This window comes from Rhea pennata, chromosome 1 (assembly GCF_028389875.1).
Source record: "Rhea pennata isolate bPtePen1 chromosome 1, bPtePen1.pri, whole genome shotgun sequence".
Lineage (NCBI taxonomy): Eukaryota > Metazoa > Chordata > Aves > Rheiformes > Rheidae > Rhea > Rhea pennata.
In genome coordinates this window covers 69,050,946-69,071,067 of record NC_084663.1, presented here as the reverse complement: position 1 = coordinate 69,071,067, position 20,122 = coordinate 69,050,946, and the positions used below count along the sequence as shown (strand labels likewise).

Sequence of the window (20,122 nt, the reverse complement as noted above, 5' to 3'; positions counted from 1 at the left end):
CAGTAAGAAGTGCTTGAGCAAAAAGACCCACACAGGGTTGCTGAGCATTTAAGAGTCTGCCTCATGAAACATGCTGTTACGCCAGGGCTATTTTTTGCCTGTAACAGGGAAAGAAATGGCAGGGAAGGAAAAGTTCCTTAATGGCTAGATAAACAACAAATGCTTACCATTCATATCTCAAATATGAGTTCTTGCAAAATTTTGGGTAGGGCTCTGAAACTGGGTAGAAAGTCAGCTCCTTCTGGCTGGATATGGAGGCCTCTAGGCTTGGGTCACCTCTGGGATTTAGGGGCTCAGCATCCTGTCAGCAAAAGTTGTACCACAGGTGCAATCTGTTGTTTCTTTTATGTGACTTAATCAAGAAAATCAAAAGCAGGGAGACAAAGGTTTTGTCTCAAGCTTGGGAATAGCTAGTAACGCTCAAATGAAAACACTTGGTGTGCTCTGTTCTCTGGAGGAAATTGCTCTGATGTTTTACCAAACAGTAAGAATTTCTGGTCACAGCAGCTGTCCTTACAAAACAGCCTTCTCATTTTATATCCTCCTGGCTCAACTTACTGGCACTGAAAGAAAACATGAGATCTAATTTAAGACAGTTGAAAAAGAATTTGACAGAAAAAGTAACTTACAGTTCAACTGAAATAATCAGGACAGTGGCATCCATTGCAAAAGTTGTTTTCTCAGTCAGGAAATCCCACTCATCCTTGAGTTGTGTTTCAGAAACACAGTTTTGAAATACACTTTTCAGAAACCCAGAACCCCTGCTTTGCAGGTGGTAGCAGGGGACATGCCTCAAGGAGCCATGTGGTCAGTATACCTGTGCCTGGCCTCAGATTAAATAGATTTAATGTGATGGCTGAAACATCGAACACTTCAGCTATCTACACCTCAAGAGTCTTTTTGGCCACCCTGGTTTATAAAGAAACCTAGAATCAGTCCTGGTGTTTGCTGCTCCAGGTTGTGAGCTCTAACAGTCCTGCAGTGGGAACAGCACTCACGCTGCCACCTCTGCTCTGGGAACAGCATGCGCTAGGAGCAGAGTGAGAAGCTTAGGGTGACTGCAGCACTGCGGCAGCTGCTAAATCCCTCTGCCGCTGCTACTATAGCCACTCGTTCCTTCCCTGTGGAATTCAAGACATTACCTGGTACTTAGAATTTATGCTTGATTTTCCTTCTACAGATGTCAAGCATGCCTCAAAGGAAAATCTTCACTTTATCTATGGGAAACTAAAGTATACAATAAATCACTAGTTTGCACATTAAGCACCTAGTCTTGAATTCAGAACCTGATGAATGGACCCCAGGTACAGCAGAACCCTTTGGTGCCAAGCACCAAAACGTCAGCACAGAGTCAGGAGCTGTTTCCCCTTCTCCCTGAGGCGACGTGAATTCACAGCATGATGTCTCTCAAGCTTTGTTAAGACTGCTTGCACAAATAAGGCTTACAGCAATGTCATTTTCACAAGTGTTGTGTAGCTAATCAGCATCACCAAAACTACATTCCTTAGGCAGAATTCTCCTGATTCAAAACAAAAAAAGGCTCAAGTTTGTTGAAGAGGTATCAAAATCTCAGCAGGTCAACCTCCACCTTCATCCACACCAGAGCACCTGGAGTACCTGCAAGATCCTAGAACTGTGTGTTCACATCAGTTGCACCCAAACAATCAAGATGAATTAAGGTAAGAGCTCAGCAAATAGCCCCTTTGCTCTGGTTTTCACACAAAGGAGACCCAGGTATGTGGCTCAGGTGAGCGACCCATAGTGCTCTGGCAGCACTCTGGCGCAGTGCTCCCAATGACCAAGGAGCATGGATCAGGGCTTTGCCACCTCATCCTCTAGGGCCAGTCAGACAGAGGTTACAGTAACATAAATGATGACATAAAGCAGTTCAGCAGATTTAAGGCCATTAAAATGTGATTTTACTTTAAATAGAATCACTTCACAGAAATTCCAGTGTGGACTTCCTTGTTTATTTCTCAGGAATTTAATGATCAGATTTGTTCACTTTGTATAATTAAAAAGATTATTTTTTCTGATCATTCACCTTGCAAACTTGACCTTAAATCTGAATAATAACCCATGCCACTCCCTTCTCCTGCACAAAGACTGAGCAAGCCAATTTCTATTCACAGTGATATTCATAACATCCCCTTGTCTTTAAAGACCTTATGCAGATTAACTTGTAGTTGTATCATATTTAACAGGGCTGGAGTTGATGATGCTCTATACATATAAAAAAATTGTAATATTCCTTAAAAGCATATTTTTATATATTAAGAATGAATTGCCATTTGCAAACATGTTTAAGTCACTATATCAGCTTCAGATGAGCAACACATCAACTTTATGAACTCTAGAGATTGGTGTAAACATTACAAAGATGATCATTCTATACCAAAATCTAAATGAGTTTTCCTTAACAGAAAATGAGCTTTACTCCTTAAGGTTAAGAATATACAAGTGGCATAGATCCCAAAAATGTCAGAACTGAGGAACATAAAACATATTTATTTTAGACTAGGAATATCTACAGAAGGTTTATATTAAAAAAAAATTACAGCTATCCCAATTTGTGAATTGATGGATAAGCCAGCTACTTGAAAGCAAAATTAAAAAACGAAATTTGCAGGGAGGCTTTAATTGGTCCTATCACCTTGATCATGGCAAAGATACAAGAACATCTATGTGGGCACAGATAAGGGAAGTGGTGGCACACTGCAATGCAGAGATGGACAAAGAGCTGGAGGGCAGAGCTCTTTAAGCTGGCATTATCACAGTTGGTATAGTATTAAACCAGGAAATTTCCCCTGATTAACCTAAATATAAGAAGAAGCCTGGCACTGTTCTCTTGAACTGTGCTGTCCAGCAACACCTTTTTGTGCTTTGCTGAATCTCCTAGAACAATTACTCCCACACAACTCAATAGTGAGTTTTGTTCCTAAGCAGCCAAACTACTGCAATCAGTGTCTTTGCAAAGTTTAATTCCTATCTACAGTTCTCAGACTAAACTGCACTGTACTGAAATACTGTCAAAATAAGCATTAGTGCTTTAGGACAGAATTCTTGCCTAAAAGCCTGGGAGCATTATGATTTAACATTAATTAACCTACACATCTTATTTAAACATAATATATGAAATACTCAAATAATTATTTGAAATCCAATTCAGAGAATAATAAGCACTTAGAAAGCCAACCATAGACAAATTTCAGGGCATGTGTTCTCTCATTACTCTTAGAGCATCTCTAGTCTCCCTGAGATGTTCCAACAGCTAATAATGAACATGTCAATGAAGACCCCAGTTAGGAATGCATCACTGGGTCTTCCAGTATCATGGGTGTAAGTTTGGGGCATGCTTTTGGCTAGATCGTGTCTGGGACTTAGCCCACTCCTACTCATAGCATACCAGAAAAGACCAGGCTCACAGAAACATTCAGTAACCGAACTGTGCTGTCACTAGAGGTCAGATGAGCTCCTCTCCACTGGGCAATGACAGGTCCTTCCGGAGCAATTTATGTTGCTTGGGAAAAACAAGACAAAATGTTTTATAAACCAACCAATAGGTTTATTTTAAGCTTGTTTCTTTTTCACACAAGCATGGACTGAAAAGAGTCTTAATGTATGTTAATAAATGCTTTCTTACTGGGTGATATGTTTAGATCGTTACAACACGTTTGAGGAATTATTTTTTCATAAACACGAAATCTTGTTTTTAAAATTCAGATTATACCAAGTCAGAAATGTTTTGTCTCTTAACCCATTAATTCTCAGTTTCTGGCAGTTCACAGTCCTTCAGCTATTTCACATACAAAGAGTACTGGATAAAGTACACAGGAAATTGTTTTTCTTACTCACCGGCTGCAAGGTGCTTTAGAAAGTGTGAAGTATTCCTGAAAATGAACAGGCTTAAAAATCCTCATCCATGTCACAAGCAATAAATCGTGATTTTTTTTCATCAGAATGAACAATAAAAATACAAGAATATACAAGTCAGACAAAATAACAGCTCTTGATAATACAGTGAAATAAATATCTGCTAGCTCAAAATAATTTGATTTCACAAGTATGCTTTAAGTACTCTCTAATCATTTTCCACCTACCAAGAGAAAACAGATATGATTTGGGAAGTTCATCATTATCATCAAAGTAAATGAGATTATATATAGACACTATTACTATTCAAAATTTTTTTTAATGTTTTCAGTCCAAGATAGTGTCAAAGAATATTGCTAGGCTAGGAGGTATTTTCAGATGTAGTGGAAGTTTAGATTTAGATCACTGGTCCTTTCATAGAAGGTATTACATCAAAACTTGCACAATGAGTGCTTTAAAAGCATCATAACCAAACTTTTAAACTTTCCTCACGGATAAATCTTGTGACAAGATTTCTGAATGCTATTGGTCTGTGTAACCTTTCTTCCTAGCTCCTTCTGCATTTTCCCCTTAGCTGCATGGTCTTGCCAAGGGAGCACAGGCTGAATCAAAAGCACAAAATGACAGTACATAATTGGAGATATAAAAATGACTGATTTTTCTTTAAAAATTTGCTCTCTACAGAACACTTTCTGCCTGAGGAACATTTCCACTTCATGGGCAGAGAAGGAAGGGAACAAGAAAATTCTTGCTAGCAACAAGCTGAAAAGTGCTAAAGGAAAATCCCAAAAGTTCAGACCAAAGAGGCATCTGATAGCACTGTGTTGCGAAATGTGTTGTGGAAAATCACTAAGTAGCTTCAGAATCTCTGTCCCTCTGTATTCTTCTCCATAAAGCAAGAAAATGCATATAAATGCCTGATTAGCATGCTAAAACCATAAACATCTGCATAAACTCATGCAGGCTCATCTTGTAGATCAGAAATACTATAATAGTACCTGATTCAAAAGCACCTCTATGCTGACACTAACTTTCAGTCACATCTCAAATGCTGCAGCGACTCATTTTTAGGAAGGTTCTTAGGAACAGATGTCACTGATCCATGCATCCTAAGGGCCTTGGCCCTGGATTCAACTGTTTCTGAAGACTTTTGGGGTCCTCTGTTCAGCTTGCCAGTGCTTGTAACATGGCCCCAGAGCATAGGGTAAGCTTCAGGCTCTGACAGTCTTATTGTCCAGGTATGGCTATCACAGCTCTCCAGCCATACATACCACATGTTCCCCTGGAACAACATGCCAGTCTGCCAGTCAAAAACTTCTCCTGTATTAGAATGCAGGCATCAGCAGTGAAAGAAACTAGTTAATCCGCAGGGACAAGGACTAACTTTACTATGTTTTAAGAGGAAAGTCATACATAGAATCACATAAATATTCAGGTTACAGGAAATAAATAATCATATGCCATGAAAGAAAACATTCCTTGATGCAGCAGTGCTTACAACCCTTCTCTAGCCGAGTGACTCCTGCATTTTTCACAAACAAACATGAAGGCAGGGGTTGCTGATTGAGTGCAGGTCTCTCTTTGGAATGTCTGTGCACATCCACAGTGGCATAGAGGTCCTGAGCCCCACAGACAAGTCAGGGCAGTAGGCACAGCTTTCTAAGACACTCTGATAGTACTGGATAAGGCTACTGGGGATTTTTTTTCATGTAAACCAACAGATATGCAGTTTGTCCCCTGAGGAAGAAAGAAAAAAGCAAAATAAAAAAAGTGTTTGAGGATCTAGGTGATCTTGGTCGTAATTAATCTCCCAGGTTTAGTTCTGCTTAGTTTTTATAGTTCAGGTCAACCGAGCTGGCCCTTCCCAGTGTTCCTGAAGCAGCACATAATGCTGACCTCTTGGCAGTGCTACAGCACTTAGGAGGGATTACCTCTCTTCATGGCTCTTTTCAGTGGCTCATCAGGTCACAAAGCATGGAGGAACCCTGACTAAAGTACTTAACTTTAGTCCAGTTTTAGGGTATGGCTGGCACTGGTGGCAGTCATAACTGATAAGACTACTCCTGCACGGCATTTGAGACTACACAGCATTCCTGTAGACTGATTGTGCAGCCTTGTACAGTCAGAGTAGCCAAAATACAAGAATATGTTTCTTCTATTCTTCCGCACCTCCAGGCAACATGCAGTTCAAACTGCTTGCCTGCCCAGTCTCTGTTACCTTCTTGCCAGTCCCCTGAGTAGCATTAGGTAAAACAGAGAGGTGTTTGCTTACCAGTGGAGGTCTGAATGTCCATAGGTGCATTTGACATCATCCCACAATACCTGGAGAACAGACACACAAGAGGAGGCTGGTAAGAATTCCAAGGAAATGGACATATTGTGACACCAGCACAGCAAACCTTGTAAGAGTGGTGCTTTCAGGAACTACAAATCTTTTAATAAAGAGGGTTCTTTCTCTAATCCTTCAAGAAAAATCAGTTTCTTTGCCTCTAGCTACGCTCTTCTGAATACATGTATTAAGCAGAGCTAGAGTATATTAAGTAGGGTATAGAGTGAGTGGGTGCTTCTGTAAAATAAACCCAGGACCTAATGTCTTGCTTGGCACAAAAGCTGGAACTGTTTAGCACTCAGCTCAGTATACACTGTAGCAGAGGCATGAAGTGCAAAAAGCTCTGCAGCTTTTGTTTTTTAACCTGGTTCTCTTTAATCAGCAGTGAATGAAATCTGGAGCAGAATCCAGGAAACTACAAAAGAATTGTGGATGTTGCTCCTCACCTGGCAAACCTCAGAATCATCAAAGCAGTACCATTTGCATTCTGTAAGACTCCGAACATAGGCACAGTAGTGTCCACAATCAGTTGATCCTGAATGAGCAACAACGGCAAAGAGTTCATACTGCCAGGAAGCCTAGAAAGAGCCACAAAGAGAAATTTATAGTGCAGTAATTCTGATTTGCCCCTGGCTAGTGAGAAGCAGCATTCAGGACACTAGGAATGAAAGAGAAAGGTTATATCAGCCTTAAAGATACTGCCTTTGTCACTCTTATCCTCAGAGTTTGTCCTGATAGCTATGGACTGGAAATCCCCTTGGAGGTCATGGGATGTGGAAAAAGGCAGTAGGACCATGCAGCAGCCAAGAGATTACATTGCAGACGACACTTCACTGTTGCCACACTTTCCCTTGCTATTTCTCTGTAAGGGGAACAGATCCACAAGGTGGCAGATCACTCAGCTGCTTGGTAAAACTGTGTTTCCCTGCTCACCACAACCATATGGCAGACAACACTGTATGGAGAACTGCCAGGAATGGAATTCTCCGATCCTGGGCTTCCAGCCTCTGCAAAACAGTTGGCCTGCTGCTCATGGAAGCTGTCTTGCCTCACAGGGTAATAATTGCCTTTAAGATATTGGTTACAACTGAATACATCATCCAAAGACGTTTTAATCTCCTCTGCAGTATATTTAGAAATGCAAGAACCAAGTTATGCTAACTGCTCTCAGAAAAAAAGATTTTTTTTGTCCTTATGGCAGAAAGATCTGGTAATATTGCGTCTGGTGATTTAATATAAGCACAAATACTGGGATAAGGCCTGAGCTGGTTAAAACCATGGGATGCGAGACAGCAGCAGGCTTAGATAAAGCCTGAGACATACATTTTTAAGACAAGCGCTTTGAAACACCAGTTTGAGTTCTGAGTTTTTAATGAACCTCAGTAAGGGAGGGGAAGAAAATCTGCCTTTTTTTTCAGATATGATATTAGCAGTATCTCACCTTTTCACCGGCATCTGCTTGACACTGCTCTTCTGTCAAGACTGCATTGAAATCAAGGCCCTGCGGGAAGGGCAGATAGTGACAGAGCTTCTGGATGGAGGACGATTCTGTGAGGTAGAAGCGCTTTAGGTGTAAGATAAGGGTCTGCGGCAGATGGGCTAGCTTCATGCTCTGCAAAGCAATAAATAATGCAATCAATAAATAAGGAACAAAGCTGGAGGAGCTAGGGTAGAAGCAGCTATTACAAGCCAGTGAATATAGCATGGAGAACAGTCAGTGCCACAGTGAATGAATTCCATTTCCCCTGGACTGCACGTACCAAACCTTTGTAGCCCATCTGCACATAGGAGACACATATATAATGGAACTGTGATGACCAAGTTTCTCAACTTCAGCGTGATCAGCACCCAACCTCAGCTGTCTCACTGGCTGTTTCATTTCTCATCTGCTTTCCTAACCCTGGGTTGGTAGCACTCCCACACCTGCTCCCTCTGATCACTGACCAAGGCCTGCAAGGCAATAGTGCTAAGGACTGTTCAGGCAACAAAACCAGCCACAGCATACAAGGCAGATGGTGCAGGATGTTAGGAGGCTGCCACAACCAGCAGACACAAACTAGTTGTGTTCACAAGGAATTTCCCTCTTCTACAGATTGCTTGTGAAGACGACTTTGAGACTTGACTCTGCCATCCTCTGGGTTGGCTGTACTTCTCAGTTTCAGGATATCTAATGGATTTGTCTCCTTATCACCTATCCAGTGATAAAACTGGATGAGGTCTTGGGCAGAATGGTGGGCAGGCAAGCTCCTTGCCTTGTGAGGACGAAAAGGCCAGCCTCCCTGTGAGAGGCAGCCAACAGAGCTGCAGAGGCTGCCAAGCTGACCACTCACTCCTTCCACTACTGCTTTTGCTGGTATCACTGCCGCTGCCATCATGATGTATGAATGCACTGTGGCCTCGAAGGCAGCCCAGTCCTGAATATGTTCTGGAAAGTCCCCTACAGGCCTTGAGCTGAGAATGTGTCCTTTCCATACCCTCCTCTCCAATGCACTTGCCTCTTCATGAAAAAACGGCTGGCAGAAGCCAGTACTGTAAAAAGTAGGAGCCCAGTGGAGAACAGGGAGGACAGGAAATCACACTGCAGCATCCTGCTTTCAAGGGTGTGCATAGTGCTAGTAACATATGCTTGTCTATCCTTGGAGCTATGCAGCACTGCAGAGCCTTACAGTGGAAGTGCATCATAAACAAACAGAAGCTTTTCTGCTGGTACAGAAATGCTACCTCTCTAGACGATATACATTAAAACCAGTGAAAGCACTCTTTTGTCAGCAGAGCTACATCTACATCAGGGATGTGCATGTGGTTTACACCTAGCTGACACTGCTGTGCTGACAAACCTCTGATTGCTGGTCTCCTCCTAAACTGATAGAACTGTGTCCTTTCCTCACCCTTCACCAGGTCTAAAGGGGTTTCTAGGTATAAGAGACATACAGGGAAATACTTCTCTGCTTACCTGCAAAAAAGGTGTCTTCTTTCCACAGTTTTCACAGAAACACATGTTGCAACCAGTCAGCTTTTCTGGAAAGAAAAAGTGTTGCAGACACTGCTCCTAGCAAGGCAAAAAAGATCTCTTTCAGCTGAATTTCTTCAAGCTGGATTTCTATATCTACTTAGTTTCACAGGATATATGCTAAGAGCAATTTTATTCAAAAGACAAAAGAATATGAATTAGTTTTCTCTCTTTTATCATGAATTAAAGAATGAAACCAAGTACTGCGAGTCAGTTCAAGTTTCCTTATTTGTTTTTAATGTTAAAAAGCAGACGGTGCCCACCTTATTTTCTTCTGATTCTCATGTTATCAACTAGGTTCCCTTGTGGACAACTACAAAACCAGATACAAAATGTGAAGTGTTCAGTGATCCATACACTAGCCAGCAAGTAGTGTTGCAAAACCTATTAGCAACTGTAGCATTAACCAATTCAATATTTTAACCAAACAAAATGGAGGGTGTGCTTGGTCATATCAGACCAGTACTTCAGTTTTCTTTTTTCTCTAACTCAAGCTCTAACAACATAGCTTTTTTACCTCTCTTTAAATGGTTAGGAACATTATATGCCTTAATTTCTGAAGGCCCTGTTTAAGACCATTAAGCTTGGCAGCTCTCATTTAGCACTGAATCTCTGAAAACAAAAGAGCCTCTACACTGGACATGCAAAACCAAGAGATTCAACATCACCAGCTACTTTGGAAAATCATCTTACTTTCAGCCACAGTTCCTTAATTTCCTCCAGCTGAAGTCAGTGAAAATATGACTACAAATCTTCTCCTTACTGAGTGGCCCTCCTATTTACAACTGACTATAGAGAAACACTGGCATTCCCACACATACACACACGTAAACACTAACACTTTGTTTCTGCTAAATCATTTCTATTGCAGTCCAGATGTCCTGTACAGGCCAGGTCAGTCCCAAAACAGACATCTGCCCCATTATCTCAACATGTTAGAGAATGGCTTTCAGAATACCATTCTAATCCCAGTTTTAGAATGAGCATACATCTGCCTTTCATCCAGGGCAGATGATATTCCCTATTTCCCTTTTCCAACCATAGTCCTGGGAATTCACCTACTCCTACCACTGCAGTGGGAGAGGAGACAGAGGAGAAGAAGGGGAGAGGATGACAGGGTCAATCCCAGACTCAGTTTTTATTCCATTATGCAGTCTAGTGCAGAATCCTATCATCAGCATGTAACCTAGCACAGGATCACACTCACCACATCCTACTTTGCTTTTCTTTAAATTTAGTAGTGCTACCGGAAATTTGGGTGTGCTCTCTGGACATCCTCTTTTCCCTGCCTGCTGGTGTGAATACATTGGTTGAAAAGATAGAGAGGATTGCTGTTGCAGGAAAAAGATGTTGATGTATAAGTGTATTTTACATCCATTTCATGACCTCAGAAGTTTATATTGCTGGAACAGTATAAAGTGACCAGAGAATAAACGATGTCTAATGTCCAGTGTCACCTGAAAAATCCTGAAAATTTTGTCGCAGTATCTACATAGCCACCTACCTGGATATCAAGAAACAGCACTACCAATCTAACAGCAAAAGGACATTGCACTGTGAAAACGTAGTGTAGCTGGCTAAGTCTTACAAGGTAGTTAAGACACTTCACTGTGGTATCCAAGCTCTCACAAGCATGCATCACTTTGTAATGTGAATCTTACAGATAGCATTAGTCAACACCCTTTTCAAAAAGTAGCTTTAAGAACTGTATCTTCCATTCCTCAAATCAAACAGAAAATTTTGGAGAAAATTTCAGAGAAATGTGGATGCCCCCCAAAACAAACAAGAAATGTGAGTGAGAAAGGATAATCTCAAAGCCCCTAGACACCCTGAAGAGATTCTAGATGAGTCCGAGGAGATACCACTGGAACAAGGAAAAGACCCCTATGGTGAATAAAGGGCAATCTTCTTAAGGAAACAGTACTGCCACTGAACTTACCAATGTCTTCAGCAGATGAGACCTAGAGTCCAACATTGAGAGCGGAAGGGTAATCATGTTGCTGTTCCTCTTTGTTTCAAAAGAGCATTCTTGACATACCATGTACTCCTGTACCCAGATAGTGTACAAATCACTCAGCTTTTCAATCTGGAGGGTTGAAAAAAAACAAAACAAGGTCTGTGAAGAACACAGCATGTTCTTCATGGCATTTCCCTCTGCAGGTGGGAAAACTTGCATGGACATCTCATTTCATACAATGTCACTTCAAGGCTTGAAACTTGAATCTGACATTGACTTATATGGACAGGATACTTCCCACCATTTAAAGGAGGACAACACCTTCCCCCCATCTCCTAGCAGAAGGGAAAGAGGTAAGACTATAAGAGGAACAGACAGTTAGATGTCGGTTTTAATGCAAGGTTTTCTTGTTTTGAATGGATGGAGCTTGTCTTCTGTGTGAAAAGAACTATGATAACAGGATGAGTAAGAGTCATTTTCTCTTACATTACACAGTTCCCCTGGAAGGAACTGTCATATATGTAATGTACGAACAGTGAATAATAATAATTAAATGCCTATGGCTGACTTGAATGAATGGAGGAGTTGTGTCAAGACACACCGATTAATGCTTACAAAAATTTAGGAATAAAGAAATGCAAGTTACCCAAATTCCATTTTGCAAAAGGATCAACTTCTTTCATATTAACAAACTCTCCCATTAGAAAGGAAGAACCTGGCATGCCCTCAAAGCAGGACAAACAAAAGTTAACAGTGATTCAGACTGCTGAAGCTTATGAAAGCAAGACTGCCAACATCTGAGAGATGAGAGGGAAGATCCAAATGGGGGATAAATTTAAGAATTTCACTTAAGACAACCGTCAGTGAATGTGATTTTTTCTCCTGGGAGAAGCAGAGGAAATCATACATGACCAGGGCCAAAGAGTTAATTTCAAAGGTTCATTTCAGTCACCGTCCTTACCAGCTCTGCATTTGTCACCTGCCTCTTTACCAAGTTCCAGAGAGTCAGAAGGAGCTGAGCAGCATCATACTGCACAAACACTAATAAACAAAAATCACAGCTCAATCAGTATTGTGAACAGCACCAGGCAGAGATTTCCCATAGAGAGCAATTCTCCCTCATTAGACCCAGTCTTTGGTTCCCTTGCAAAGAGCCAGGAACCCATATACTCCTTGCCAGAGGCAGTGCTTGCAGGCACTGGAGATACCCCACCCCACTGGAGCTTATTTCCCTCATGTAATCTGAGAGGGTAGTGGGAAAAGGGAGTACTTGAGTGCCTCATGATACAACCCCGCACAAGACGAATGTCCCTGTCACTGGGCAGAGCCAGGTATTACCTGACACCTGCTGTAGGAAAAGGCTCAGACCTCTACCTCAGTTGAGGGCTGCATTTATTTGAGTCCTTCCTATAAACAATATGGGGAAGCATCTGTACTCTCTCCCACCTTTACTCCTCCACAGACTTATCTTTCCCATCCCCTTGCTGAGGCTATTACAATCCTGAGTGCTGAGACAGAAATACTGTGGAGGCCTATCCAGATGTCACACCCAGAGAATGGCACAAACCACTTAATTTCTACCCAGGACAAAATGCACAGTTCTAGCACAAGAAGCCAAGGATGACACAATAATGTTATGGCATGGATTTCCAGTCTGGCTAAACTGGTGTATTAACTAACCTAAAATGGTGGGACATGTCTCAATGCATGACTTGATTAAAAGGGTTTGGCAGAGAACTTGCTTCGGGCTTCAATTTAAGGAAAAAAAATCCAAATCCTTGAAAGTGAAGAAGATTAACTCAAGATTTAGGAACTGGGGAAAAGTTACACATAGTTTAGGAAAACCTTTATCTTTCTAGACCTGTAAAGTTGACCATAGGTAAAACAAGTTTTGTGGAGTAACTCAATAGCTTGAGGTGGAACTGCTTTCAACCTCCCTGCAAGTCTGCATGATTACAAAGGATACCCATTTCAACTGGATTCTGGTTAGATTACAGACATGCTTGACTAAATGAAGCTCACAAAGCTTACTTCTCCCCATGTAAAACAGTCCATCTGCAGTCCAGGTAAAACACTGCTTACCAGAATACATGACTCTATAAACCACACCTTAATTTTAAAGCAGAAGGAATAGGTGGCAAATGGTCAAGCTTTACAAGGTCTCTTTCGGCATCTCTCCTTAATTGGAAGAGAGAAAGCAAAATGTAGAGCCATTCAGTCTCGAGGGGAAAATGAGATAAATAGAAATATTTAGATTACTCATTTTAACCCCTACGATAGGTCTGGAATGACTAGTGTCTGCTCCTTTCTGTGCTATCCTGTTTTGGCTTTTGTAAGATAAAGATCAGGGCACCGGCATGCAATATGCTGTCTGTGTTTGCACACATACCCTCTGAGTCCCATTCTCACTGGTCTCTCTGAGAATTCATCCAACAATCTCTCTCCTCCTGACCTCTGTCCTGCTGAGAGGTTGAGCCAGCAAATTCTTCTCTCAGCACTGGTAACAAGGAACAGGATATGGTTTCTACACTTGGGGGTTTGGGTGAGCTCACTATCTTTTCCACATTATCTCTTCCTTCTAGTAAAAAACACCAGCTGTTTTGCTATTAGCATGCCAATACAACAAGATGAATCAAGCTATAAGCTGTCCTCTCACTGCCCACCCCAGCCAGTATCAGTTGTCCAGTCTTTTAGGAGTCTGATAGTCTTCTCATCACTGGGACATCATCAACATTATCCTGCAGGGGCTTGTTTTCCTGCCTTCTGAAAGTAAGAGCCAGCATCCCACTCACAACTGGGAGGTGCCTATAAAGAGCACTACATCACTATGCGTCCTCCCCTCACATTCCTGAATCACTGAATGAGATGTCAGTCTGCATTACTTGTTACTATTTGATAACACCCTGGGGTTTGTGGACAGAGGTGGGTGTGAAGGAGGGCTGCTTACATTTCACCCTGTGCTCTGAAAGACAGTAAGCAAGGGCACTGGGAGAAACTGCTTTCTGCTTGCCACACTGCATCATCTCCAGCAGCAAAAGCATTTGGTATGGGACACTCCTCCTCTTCTGTGAGGCACTTGGTGGCACTGTAATCCTACAAAGAGAAGAAACATCATGAATGGTAACTAAGCGGTACAATGGACAAAGGTTAAACATCACAAACATCGTACAGAAGGAATAGAGGTAGACGGCCCAGACAACTCAAGAGGAACCAGAACAGGCATGTTTTCAAGAAAAGAAGGAAAAGGGGGAAGCAGACACCTACACTAGCTCACCCTGCAGTGCAGGCTGACAGTTTTAAAGAGGCCACAATTTTCAATTGTCCAATTCCTGGATGAAGGGCAAACTGAGCAGGATCTGAAGTGCCTGTTGGGCTCTAGAAAACAATACTAGTTATGGTCAGTTTCAGAGCTGCCTCCCTGCCTTCTCAACATGGTCTCAAAATTTCATTAGCAAGTATATCACAATGCTTGTATTTCAGCTATACGGCAACTGGGAAGCTCTTTATCCTCTCTAAATTAATTGCATTCAGCAAGTTTTCCTATCTTTTTTCAAATAACAACAGTATCCTACTGCCTTCATTATCTACCTTTACCCACTTATGATGTTTATCTTCTCTGCACACCTGTATTTTATCTTCTCCCCACTTGGCATACTAGTGAATGTGCAAGAGATTTGGAGACAGAATGAATGAATAAGAATGATCCACTTAAATGATTAGAGCTACAATGAACTAAGCAAATTGAAAAACAAATCAAACCAGTTGTTAGTGTGGTTGGCAGGGAGGCAAAATCCCAAGTCCTGCTCACAAGCAAGTAAAGAGCTCAGTAAAGTAAAAAAAAAACAAAAGTAACACCACGTACTCGCCATCTGCTAGAATACCTACTTATCTCTATCAAGTGTTAGCCAGAGCAATGGGGCCAGACATTAAGGTTCACCAATATGTTTTCATTTACATGTTTAAATTACAAAATTAATAGTGGATACAGTCACACAGAACACACTCGTTGGACATGAGCACACCTGTAATAAAACTGTATCCTGTTATGGAAATAAAAAGAGATACAAATCATAAAGACGCGATTCAGGATTGAAGAATATTGATGTGCAAATGTCAAATGAATCAGAGATGACTAATAAGTCATAGAACCGTAATGCTACACGTGTAGGCCTTAGTCTTTATACTACAGGCAGAATGAGGCAAAGACCTCACTGAGTGACCTGAAAGCACCTAGCACCTCTTGATGATCCAACCTGTGTAATGTACATCCCATATAAAATAAGGAACAGAGACAACAGAACAGCAGTTGAATTATCTCAGGTACTTCAAAGAGCTGGTACCTCCGCAGTATCCCAGTGAAGTGTGTATTCATCAGGAACACTTGGAGCAGAGAGTTCAGACAGCAGGTCTGTCCAATATTGTACAGTCCAATAGCTTCTGTAGGCACAGGAAAAGAGGAAATGATGCTTGGAGAAAGATATAAGAAAGTGAAGAATATTAAAAGGTTATAAATTCCGCTTTGCACATTTTCAGCTGTTCAGTGCACTGGCCTAGCATCTTGATCAGGTCTGAGAAAGGGTTCAAGCTATTCTGATGTTCCTGAAGCAGATTATATTTATTTTTGTCTGCCAACTGAAAGGAAAAATCTAGGTAAATGTGGATTATGAAATTCAGATGTCTCCTAGTTCATCTATTTTCAGCCCTCTCACAACATGCCTAACTACAAAATAAAGAAAACAAAAGTCAAAGGTTGCCTGCATGAGGGCTCTTATTCAGCCTTTTAAACAGCCAGGCTTAACCTCAAAATGAAGAACCAAGTGTGGCATCATATTTTAGCTGCTGCCACACCAGCTTCATTGTTTCCCTTCAGCCCACCTCTGGTACTTTTTGGTATCAAAGAAAGGAACTAGCCTGAGAGAAGTGGAAAAAGCAAATCACAGCAGTTTACACTGCAAATAAAATAAAAGCATCTGCTCTGTCCCAAAGGGATATAACTAAATCATGGTCAGAAACTAGGAATTTTTCTTCTAAAGGCATCACCAGAGGGAGCGAAGATGTGAAAAAGAAACTCAGAACCACAGGAAAACACAAACAATCAGTGGTAAGGAGGGATATATCTGGTACAGAACGGTATCTACACCTGTGATACTGACAACAGCTTTTGGGAGGCCTGTCTAGCGATGCAGCAGAATAATCTGGATGTAGTCCACGGTTCAGCATATCCAGAACCAATGCTAGCTAAATTTGGGAAGAGACAGCCAGCATCCAGTCCTCTTCTGCTGCAGTGCCCCATTTGAGGATTTGAAAGAGGAATCCTCATTTAATCCCTTCCCCAAGACACAAAGTGGTCACTTGGCAGGACCAAATGAGAATCTTCTGCACACTTGCTGGGGAAGAGATAAAGAATAAGAGAAAATGAAGCCCAAGGACACAGAATGGAACAGAAAAGGAAGGCACTAGGGAGAAAATATCAGAGTGGAAGATAGACAAAACATTATTACTATTTTTTAAGTCTGCCATGCCGAAGACCAATCTCAGCTGCTCGTGTCTGTTCTTTGTTTCTCTGGTTTCCTCTTTATCATTTTGTACATCTGCTTCTGCCTGCATGGTCTCACTTGTTGCCAGCTCTAGTTTCTTGCTTCTTTCTTGACGTCCACTTCCTTGACCCATCAACAGTGTTACACAACGACGCAAGAACTGCAGAAAGACACAGAAAGATCAGAAAAATGGAAAACAGAAGAAAAAAGATTCTCCTCTGTATTTGATATTCGTATGATGAAAAAAAATGGAATGTCAATAAAATGATTACTGTGATAGCATTTGGTACATCTGAATTAGTATGGTAGATACGTAGGCTACTAGCAAAATAAGAGGCCTGATGACCAGCACACATCCTGTCCTCCTCCTGTGTCAAAATAAAGGACCATTCAATTCCATAGAAAGAGTTCCATCTAGACAGAGAATTCCAGATATCCTTGCTCAAGAAGATCTAGTAAATAATGTTATCAAAATTGTCCGGTATGGTAAATGTTGAAAATCTGTTTGGTAACAGCAATGCTTTATAGCCCAAAACAGTCTAAATACTCAAAAGGGCAAATTTCATCTTCTTGGACCTTTTGAGCTGGTAAGTATTTGTTTCTTTTCCAGTCGTGCACTCTGCATTGTTTTAAGCAGCTTAGTCACAGTTGTACTCTGGCAATTTGGACTCTTATCTTTAAATTCAAGGAAGCTAAGAACCTAAATGTAATTTCTCTTATATGCTCCTTTACATAATCACAGGCAAAAGGACTGTTGAAGCAAGAGAATCATTAAATTCCTTGATTTTAAGGGGAGTGCTGAAAGGACCATTACTTCACTACAAGCTCTTGGAAGCAGAAATACAGGTCAAATATTAGAATGCAAGTAAATAAAAAAGAAGGGTTTTTAAAAGTCCACCTTTAAAAGTGCAACAGAGAAACAGAATCAGAAAAGATAGCTTTATAGGAAAAGTATCTTTAGGAAAACATTCACAGGAAAGAAAAAACATAAAACATGGTGACGTATTTTTATTTTTAAAATACTGAACAGTATTTAAAAGAAATCTGAGGCCATTCTAGATGCTGAAAGAATGAAGGAAAGTCACCAGGAAACAAGCAAAAACAAAAAAAAAAGAAAAAAGGCAGAAGCTTTTCATGAAAAGAAAATCTTTGCTTTAAAAGCATATTTTTTCAAGGTTAATTGTGCCTAATAATATTAAACTTCAGAGTTTCTGAATAACTTACCAGAAAAACTAGAAATTAATGTTTTTTCCAATTAATATTTTTAACCTTAAGCACACTTTTCTCCAACTGTACTTTACCAAGACTGCTTTTGAACTCGAATTTGTTTGATACACTCAAATTCGCTAAAGATTGTTGATTTTGCTAAATTTTATCTGGAAATAAAGAAAAATAGGGCATCCAGAGTTAGTTTCAAATGCATTGCTTTTCATGTCCAAGCCCAGTGATTAGAACAGCAATCCAGGGGATGGGAAATTCGATTTCATATCCTCTTCTGCAAAATAGAGAAAGAGTTTCAAACTGCTTCTTTCCCAGAAAGTGGTTTGCTAAGGCCTTTGAATTACTGAAAGTTCAACCACGGTAGGAGCCCATCTTTGCTTGCATGGCAAGAGTTAGTGGGTTTAGTTGGTGTACCAGAGGAAATAGAAAGGAGGGGGTCAGAAGGATATAGCAGGAACAGCTGAACAGCAGCTATGGATGTGCTGGGGATGAGGAGAACTTGGAAAGAGAGCAGCTTTCACAAGAGAGGTAAGATTAAGTGCGGGACGCAAGAGCAAGTGCAGGGCTAAGAGGCTTTGGGTGACTTGGGAAACCTGGGTAGAGATTAGGACAGGGAGGTTCAGGGAGATGCAGAGATGAGAGAATTTGGGGTCTCTGGCTTGATGAAACTTTCCCCTATTCACATAGGCACTGAGCTAACAAGAATCCTAGGTTAGGAGCAGGGACATGAGTAGAATTTCCTAACCCTTGCATGCAACTGCCTCATTTTGGCCAGGAAAAACACAGTATTCTTAAGATTTGCACTTGACCTTCCTTTACTCTGCATAAACGTATAAATAAACAGATGAGCGAGCATAGGAAGGGAGGAAAAGGCTTCCCTGTTACCTCTGACATTTCCTGGCATAAGAACACTGGAAGAGCATGGTCCACTCAGTGCTGCTCCCTCAACACACTTGGCATGAGTCAGCCAAGCTACAGATTAACTCTGGAAAGAGAAAAGGTAGCGGCAATTCCCCCATTACATCCTCAATCTTGTAAGCAACCAGCCTTCTTATCCACCCTCTTCTCTCCTGGCCCAGTGCACTCCCCTATACTAATGCTCTGCTCTGCAGCCCTTCTGTCATCCCAGGACACCAACCTCTAGTGACAAAACCCCTCGGTCCCTTCACACCCTTGTACTGCAACCCCCCCCCCCCCCCGCCCCGGCCTCAACATCATCCCACCTACACAACGGCCCAGATGCCCCAGCAGGGTCTCAGCCCCCAGCTGCCCAAGCTGGGCCTCCGCCCCTTGTCTGCCATCCTTTCCCACCACCATCACTCCCTTTACTCGCTCCCTCGCTCCCTCAGTCATGTTGAGGTCCAGGCCACGACACTGAGACAGGAGGCGGGAAGGAAGGCAGTGAGCCAGAGACCTGGAGGAGGAGAAATGGCCGTCTGGCAGCTCTCCCCTAAAAGGCTAAGGCATAGCGTGAGCTGGCAGGTAGTACTCTAAACCTTCATCTCCATGCTTCCCTCCCTAAAATGAGGATTTTTATTTTTTTCCAATGAAGTATGTGTTTGTTCAGCCTCAATTTTTCTCTCTTCTCTTTTTTGTTTGTTAAAGAATAATTCTGTTTAAACAGACAATGGACTGTTTCAATCACTAACACCACAAAGCATTTCCACTCCCTGGATTGTAACGTCCAACAGTCTGTCCGTTTCCATCTGCTCAAAATGACAGCCATCTTCACCAACTAAAAGAAACACAAATCACCAAACCGATGCAAGAAAACACTTCGGAGGACACTGCGCAACCAGCTATTTTAAAGGTGCGATTTGGCCCCCCGGTACCTGACAATCCGCCGAGAAGGCTTCTCGCGGACTCCCGGAGGACCACGCACACGCTGAGCAGGCGCTTCGCAGCCAAGGGAGCGCCGCGGCGCCGGGGCCGCCCGGCCTCGTCCTGCGCAGCGACAAGGCGGGAGAAGCGGCGGGAGAAGCGGCGGGAGAAGCGGCGGGCAGGCTGCCGCCGCGGCGATGCTCCTCGCCCGAGTGCGGCTCCCGCTGGGCTCCGCCGCGCTTCTCGCCGGCTGCGTCAGAGGGCAGCAGCGCCCACTCCGCCGCTTAGTTTTGATTTCCCACTCCGCGGGGCGGGAGGCACAGAAAGTGAAACCGCGCCGGCCGGGCTCGGACAGCGCCGCCTGCCCGCCCGCC

The 20,122-nt window shown here is 42.1% G+C and overlaps 1 protein-coding gene across 2 annotated transcripts; it reads right to left on the bottom strand.

Moving 5' to 3' along the window:
• Window positions 1-3,598: 3,598 nt before the first annotated feature.
• On the bottom strand, window positions 3,599-20,019 carry USP18 (ubiquitin specific peptidase 18). Of its 2 annotated transcripts, none has more exons than XM_062570342.1 (11): window positions 19,760-20,019; window positions 16,671-16,866; window positions 15,510-15,606; window positions 14,117-14,262; window positions 12,131-12,210; window positions 11,152-11,298; window positions 9,156-9,251; window positions 7,644-7,814; window positions 6,649-6,780; window positions 6,146-6,195; window positions 3,599-5,610 (listed from the first exon to the last, which is right to left on the bottom strand). In XM_062570342.1, the coding sequence occupies exons 2-11, from the start codon at window positions 16,837-16,839 to the stop codon at window positions 5,562-5,564; spliced, it is 1,137 nt and encodes a 378-aa protein (XP_062426326.1). In that variant the 5' UTR covers window positions 16,840-16,866; window positions 19,760-20,019; the 3' UTR covers window positions 3,599-5,561. The 2 variants fall into 2 exon arrangements, with proteins under 2 accessions (XP_062426326.1, XP_062426317.1); XM_062570333.1 differs by lacking the exon at window positions 19,760-20,019 and adding an exon at window positions 18,813-18,856.
• Window positions 20,020-20,122: the final 103 nt, after the last annotated feature.